The 7,199-nt window shown below is 51.5% G+C and overlaps 1 protein-coding gene across 1 annotated transcript; it reads left to right on the forward strand.

Moving 5' to 3' along the window:
* The first annotated feature begins 768 nt into the window (after positions 1-768).
* Positions 769-5,053, forward strand: SMAC4_06682 (uncharacterized protein). Its single transcript, XM_066090495.1, has 3 exons — positions 769-2,294; positions 2,405-4,014; positions 4,080-5,053. Exons 1-3 carry the CDS (start codon positions 1,883-1,885, stop codon positions 4,929-4,931), a joined length of 2,874 nt encoding a protein of 957 aa, XP_065946745.1. The 5' UTR covers positions 769-1,882; the 3' UTR covers positions 4,932-5,053.
* The last annotated feature ends 2,146 nt before the right edge of the window (positions 5,054-7,199 follow it).

Genomic DNA, 7,199 nt, shown 5'->3' on the forward strand with positions numbered 1-7,199 from the left:
CGCAGTTGCAAAGAGTTTCGAATTCCGATGGAAGACAAGGTACGATATGTGGGTATTGTTCCACAGATGGCGATGGCGCCCATGTTGGGACGAAAACGCCAGAACAATGCAGACCCTTTGGCTCATGGATGTTGTCGGTCATTGGTGTTGAGAGATGTGAAGATGACATGGAGGGTTGGGTTTGGCATGTCCGGAATCTGTCCTGGCTTTCTGAGCTTCCCCATCTGGATGTCCTCAGACCTCCCGCTCTGCTCGAGGCATCCAATTCTCTCCATCCGCCATGACAAAGTGAAAGAGACGCGACCTCAAGGAGCCCCAATTCCGGGCTGGGCAATCCATGATTCCAATTCACTCTAGAAAGAAGCCATCGCCAAGTGATGAAACACCAGGGCTCTTCTTACGCCAAATGGTTGGAAAATCGCTGCCCAACGCCGACACATCCCCAAGCACTAATAAAGTGGTGAACTTTTGCCAGTCGAATAGGAATTCCAGGTCATTGCGCGGGGAACGGTATCCAGGTCCGCGCTCTTATCTTGAATTGCCGCTTTTGGCAAGTCACTCCAGCACTCTCGAGCACTCTTACAGCAAACGCCAGACTGGAACACTCCCTTTCGCACCTACTCTAGCCACAAAAGGGGCTTTTTGATATGAATTGCCGGATCCAAATCCAAACAAACAAGAATCATTGCAGAATCATTGCCATTTTTTTGTCATAATCAATTTCAACACCGATTTTCAAGTATTTTCTATATACAAAGCGCGTAGACCAGTTTCTGGCCAAAAGAGGCAATTCAGGATAAGAGCGCGGACCTGAATAACGACCTCCCATTGCGCCGCCGATTGATGGTGGGGTCAGCACGTGCCAGTGAGCTTCATCTGCCGGGCCGTCGCGGACTGCCAATAATCTGCCAAGGACGTGGAGACCTACGGCAGGCAAGATCGCCGGCACAGTACAGTACTCAACGGTGGCACGGCCCCAGCCGGATTGCCTGCCACAAAACTCACTCCCGTCTCGCAGTGTGGACTTGGACTTTTGAATGGCGATCTCTTTGACCCTGCGCCGATACCAATTGACAGTTAGCGCCGACGCCGCGAACGAACAATTCCCATTGCTACGCTCGTCCCCAGACCCTCAGAATTCTGACTGCAACTGGCAACACGCCGAGAACAGCGACTCCCTTTCTTGTTCGGCCCTGCGCGTCGTCTGCTCCCATTCGAGTTCCTTTTACGTCCACCATCGTCGCCGGCCCTTCGATTTCTCTCTTTGGCAGCGCATATTTGCCCCCCCCCGGGCCACAATCGAATAATTGCTTCCCCCCAACTGAAGCGTGGCAGTTCGTCCGTCGCCTCCAACCCTCTCCGGTATCCCAGAGTCGCCAGCAACAGCGGTCCAGTCGCAGTTGAGCATGCTGTCGCAAAGATCAAGGGGCCAAGACAACACCGCAACGGCAACAGAAGAATAACGAAACGGCACCAGTGACCGTCATCTTTCCCTTCCCTCCATCCACGAAAAGCACCACGAAGCACCACGCGCTTTAACCGACCAAGCACTCGGCCACATCAACTTGCATCATTCTACCACCGCTTCACCTTTCAAGCAGACCAGCACCGAGACGTCACCTTCTTTTTCAGCCCGTCGCTCGCTCCACTCTCACCTTCTCATGACCTTTGCGCCTAAAGCCTACCGAGACTCCGCCGCCGAACCGTCTCCTTTTCCCTAGGTTGCCTTCTCGATCTGCACCTTCTTAGTTTTTTCCTCGACCGCCAACTTTGTACAGCAAACGTGCCCTAAGTGCCCTCGACACACAGACACACCGAACCACTACTCACAGTCCCTTCCTATTCGGGTGCGCGCAGGGCGACCCTAGCTGCTGCATCCACCATGGAGGACGGCCGTCACACACCGGAGTCGACGAAGGGATCAAAGTCGGAGGAACACTCCAAGATGAACGGCTTCAAGCTAAAACGAGATGGCGCTAGCAACGGCAGCAATGCCGCCACGCCAAACGGTTCCCAGACTGGAAACTCGAGACCCCCAAGCATGTCGCCCGACGAACACAAGGCCGCGAGTGAGAGCACAGCAACTCCCACCGAGAATGCCCCGACGCAAAGGCCTTCGCGAAAGGCGTCTCAGAAGAACATGAAGAGGGAGCCGGTGCTCTTCAGCCATCTCCCCGACGTGAAGGAAGATGCATGCACACACTTTCAGGTCATTCATGACTGCCTGTATGGTTCGAAGAACATGGGTGCATCCGAGCACGACGCGTTGGACTGTGACTGTGCGGAAGAATGGCGTAAGTGAAAATATCTTCAGCTTCCCCTGGCCGCTAGCGTCGTGTCCGCCTCCCGCCCGCCCGCCGTCAGCCCCCCCTGACCGATTACTGACATCTGACTCATTGTATAGACGGTGATATGAACCATGCTTGTGGCGAAGATTCGGATTGTATCAATCGGGCCACCAAAATGGAGTGCGTGGACGGCGACTGCAACTGTGGTGCCGGATGCCAGAATCAGCGCTTTCAACGAAAACAGTATGCCGACGTGTCGGTCATCAAGACAGAAAAGAAGGGGTTCGGCCTCAGGGCAAACACGGATTTGCAAGTTAACGACTTCATTTTCGAGTACATTGGCGAGGTTATCAACGAGCCGACTTTTCGCAGCCGCATGATCAAGTACGACAAGGAGGGCATCAAGCACTTCTACTTCATGTCACTAACCAAATCCGAGTTCGTGGATGCCACTAAGAAGGGCAATCTCGGCAGATTTTGCAACCATTCGTGCAATCCCAATTGCTATGTCGACAAGTGGGTGGTTGGGGACAAGCTGCGGATGGGCATTTTTGCCGGGCGTGCAATCAAGGCCGGTGAGGAGCTGGTGTTTAACTACAATGTGGACCGCTATGGCGCTGACCCGCAGCCCTGCTACTGCGGTGAACCAAACTGCACCGGCTTCATTGGCGGCAAAACTCAAACAGAGCGTGCGACCAAACTACCTCCTGCCACCATCGAGGCCCTTGGTATCGAAGATGGAGACAGCTGGGACACAGCGGTGGCGGCCACCACCACCACCACCAAGAAGCCCCGCAAGAAGAAGACTACCGAGGACGATGAAGAGTACATCAACCGCTTCGAGCCTCGTGGCCTCGATGAAGAGGGCGTCACCAAGGTCATGGCCACCCTCATGCAGTGCAAGGAGAAATGGATTGCCGTCAAGCTGCTCGGCCGTCTTCAGAATGCGGATGATGACCATGTCCGGAATCGGGTGGTTAAGATGCACGGATACCAGATTCTGAAGATCACGCTCAATACCTTTAAGGAAGACACCAACGTCGTACTACAGATCCTCGATATCCTGTATCAACTCCCCCGCATCACCAAGAACAAAATCACCGACTCCAACATCGAAGCCGCTGTCGAGCCCCTCACCCATTCCGACCACGATGATGTCGCGTCGCAGGCCAAAAGATTGCTTCAAGAATGGAGCAAGTTGGAGACAGCCTATCGCATCCCGCGCAAGAAGCTCGACCCCTCCGCTCCCGTTACCACCAACTCGTTTGAGGATGACCGCCGCAACGTCAATCACGAGGAGCATCCCTCGAGACCCGTCAATCCGTTCGAGAACATGGTGGTGCCCACTGGTCCCCGCAGTAACATTCCCCAACGTAACATGAATTACTTTAACAACCAGCGACCACGGAAGCTTCCAACGAATCTTCCTGCCGGATGGTTTGTCACCACTGACAGCACAGGCAAGTATTACTTCTACGATAAGAGCGGCAACACCCAATGGCTGCGGCCCACAACGCCTGCTGTCGACGTGCCCAAGGCCTCTGCCAAAGTGGAACAAAACCAAAAGGCTTTGCAGGATATCATCGACAGCTTGACTAAGGAGCCAACGCCTCGTCATTCTGCGAATCAAACCCCCAAGTCCAATACGCCCGTACCAGACCATGGTAAGAAAGAGAAGTGGAGATCTCTTCCGATCGAGAAACAGATGAAGATCTACGAGAACACAGTATGTCCACTCCCGAAAACTGACTACCCTTCCTCTTGGGTTGTTGCTGACCATGGTTCCTTCAGCTCTTTCCTCATGTGAAATACGTCATGGACAAGTTTCACCGCAGACTTCCCAAGGAAGACCTTAAGCGGTTCGGCCGTGAGATCAACAAGAAGCTGGTTGCGTCCGACTACAAGAACCACCGAGTTGATGATCCCACGACCATCTCCTCCCACCAGGCGAGGAAGATCAGGAAGTTTGTTAAGGAATTCTTCGATCGCGCCGTAGTCAAGCACAGGGAAAACGAGCAGCGTGCCGCACAGAGAGCCGGGTCATCGTCCTCCGGCGCCCCCTCGCCTAATAACGGCGGTTCGGCAACGGAAGCCAGGCCATCACTTGGCCTTAACGGCGCCAGCAGTGCCTCTGCCAACAACCAGCAGCCCGACGCCGATGGCGATATCGTCCTAACAGACGTGGAGGACGAGGGCGACAATACCCCTGCCACATCCAGCCCAGACCGCAAGAGGAAACGTGCGGAAGACCAAGACGTCCCGGCACCGACTTCCGAACCGGTACCCTCACCGAAGCGAGTCAAAGAGGACTCGATAACCGCAGAGTCAATCCCCAGCCCTCCGCCCCCTCCGCCACCGCCGACGGATACCCCGCTCACAGAAGAGGAGCGATCAATGCGCGAGCAGGAGGAGGCGTTAATGAGGGAGAACGAAGAAGCGCAACGGCTGGAGGACGAGGAAGCTGAGCGCAAGGGAGCGGCTGCTGCGACCAGCAAGGTGAATGGGGTAAATGGGATCAAGGCCCATCATCATACCACGGAGGCATCACCTGCTGTTTCCGACGAGAGTAGTGGGATGGATGTTGATCGTGAGGAGCAAAATAATAAGCAAGGGGCACAACAACAGGAGCCCGTCAGTCGTTAGCTACGGCTTTTATAAGTTTTCATCTTTTCATTTTTCATCGTTTTCTTCTGGGGGTGGTCAAAAAGAGGTTTAAGGGTTATTGAGAACAATTTATGGAAAGACAAGGCAACGTTTAAAGGAAAATGCTTGAATGGTTCTTTTTATCGGTTGTTTGCATGAAAAAGGCCACCGCCCAGCCGTCAGCCGCCTATTGTTGGTTGGTTGGCATTGGAAGCAGCGGTTGGTTTGGTGTCTTACTCGCTTATTCCGGTTCATGTTGGTTGGTTGGTTGGTTGGTCATATACTCAAAAGTCGGTCGGTCGGTACATGGACCGAATGGTTGGTGGTTTCCGATTCATCATTATTCCCTTTTCAGGTCAGCAGCACGTGTGGGTAATGCCCCGGGAAAAAGACCGGGCGGACAGACGGGCGCGGGTACAGGGACTTGTTATCGCTTTTCCTAGGATTTTCAGCTCTTCATCATCAGGAACGTATTTTATCTTATACCACCAGGCGTAGATCCATTATGGGCGGAGTGGTGAAGGATGGATGGATGGATGGATCGATGCTAGGAACAACAATTCGACAGCCAGTCCACCAAACATGTAGGCAGCAGGTTATTTGTTTGCTATGATTGGTTGGTGGACAAGGGGGGCGTAAGGGGTACCAGTATAGCTAGCTGACTTTTTTGGTCAAGGGGACACACACTCCTGCCCCGTTTTTGATCTTTGGAGGAATCTCTTTTCTATTGGTAGAAAAAGAAAGCAGTACTGCATTACGTCGTGAGAGAATTTGGGCGGTGGTAACAGAGGTGGTGATGGTGATGGTGATGGTGATGGTGCTGGTGCTGGAATCACATACACACAAACACAAAATGTTCGTCAAAATCAGATACATCCTTACCTCCTACACACATACATCCATCTATCGTTATCAAGTAACGACAGCTACATAGCTAAGCGGCTACAGTGGAGGTTGGCATACACACATATGGGAGGCAGATATCTATCTCATTAGCTCAAGCTCATACAAAGCAGAGCTCTTTATTTATCTTTAACAATTTTTTTTAAATTCTTTTTTTATCTCTACTACCTTTTATCGCGTTCTCTTTCTTATTTTATCTTCTTCTAGACCTAGGCGTTAGGAGACGGAAAACGAAATTTTTAAACGGAAACGGAAATGGAAATGGAAATGGAAATGGAAGAAAAGCATCAATCAGTTACTGTTAGATGGCATGGCAACTGATAACGAAACGGCGTTCTTGAATTGGCTAACCTAGAGTATCTTAGAGGTAGGAGGCGAGAGAGGACCAGCACAGGCGTTTTTATAAATATAGCATTGATGGTAGTGGTAATCTTTACACATGGGATGGGATTTCATGATTGCATTATATCAGACTTACTGGAGACGGACGCAGGAAACACATTGCTAGTGGCGATGTGGTAGGTACGCTTGAGAGACGAAGCCATGCTTTGAGATACACGGTATCTATATCTACATCTACAGGTATATAACACTATGCCCGATACAAATCTTTATCACGAGAATTTTTGGACCACAGGGGAGAAAGAAAAAGAAGAAGAGCGGAGAGGATCTGGCGCGAGCGTGAAGAACGCTTTCCGCTCGTCATGGTCGACTTCTCATGGTATATATATGCATCTGAGGTCCGTACGTACGCACGTTCCTCTATGCCATTTCACATTCTCACTCAGCGTCAGCGTCAGCATGTATGTGATTGACAGAGAGAGCAAGCACCACGACACGGCACGACAAAAATGCCACAATGCTAATTGTCAACAACATTCAAGATCAATCCATTTCGCTTTTACTCACCCAGCGAAGCTTGGAACCAACATGTTATGTTACACAAAGGACTTGAAGGATCCCATTTCCTTTTTTCGTGTACCTGACTGGCTGATCTCGAACCATCCAATCTCAGCTATTCTTATTTACCCTGTTCACTACCTACTACCACCGACTGCAGTCGGGTGAGGATCATTTGTGCTGATCTCCGGAATCAGCCGGATCTACAAATCTACAATGATGGGGGAAAGGAAAGGAACCTCAAGGGCTCCGGAGACTCGGGGAAGGGAAGGTCTAGACCTTTTTCTTCTTCTTCTCTATCTTCCAATTCTGCGAACGGCTTTATTTTTCTTTTCTTTCGAACGTTGACTTTAGGTCACTCAGGCTGTCGGGCAAGTCGGAATTGTCGAGAAAAAGGATGACAAGGAAGCCGTGGCTTGTCAGAATCAGATGTCCTGTCGCACCAAGAAACTGTTGTGCGAGTAG

Source organism: Sordaria macrospora, chromosome 4 (genome assembly GCF_033870435.1).
Source record: "Sordaria macrospora chromosome 4, complete sequence".
In the NCBI taxonomy this organism is placed as follows: domain Eukaryota; kingdom Fungi; phylum Ascomycota; class Sordariomycetes; order Sordariales; family Sordariaceae; genus Sordaria; species Sordaria macrospora.

Excerpts from the sequence above, each read along its gene's own strand:
- SMAC4_06682 (XM_066090495.1), top strand. The coding sequence starts at position 1,883 with ATGGAGGACGGCCGTCACACACCGGAGTCGACGAAGGGATCAAAGTCG. Across the intron at positions 2,295-2,404 it reads TGACTGTGCGGAAGAATGGC|ACGGTGATATGAACCATGCT; the intron begins GTAAGTGAAAAT and ends CTCATTGTATAG. Across the intron at positions 4,015-4,079 it reads TGAAGATCTACGAGAACACA|CTCTTTCCTCATGTGAAATA; the intron begins GTATGTCCACTC and ends TGGTTCCTTCAG.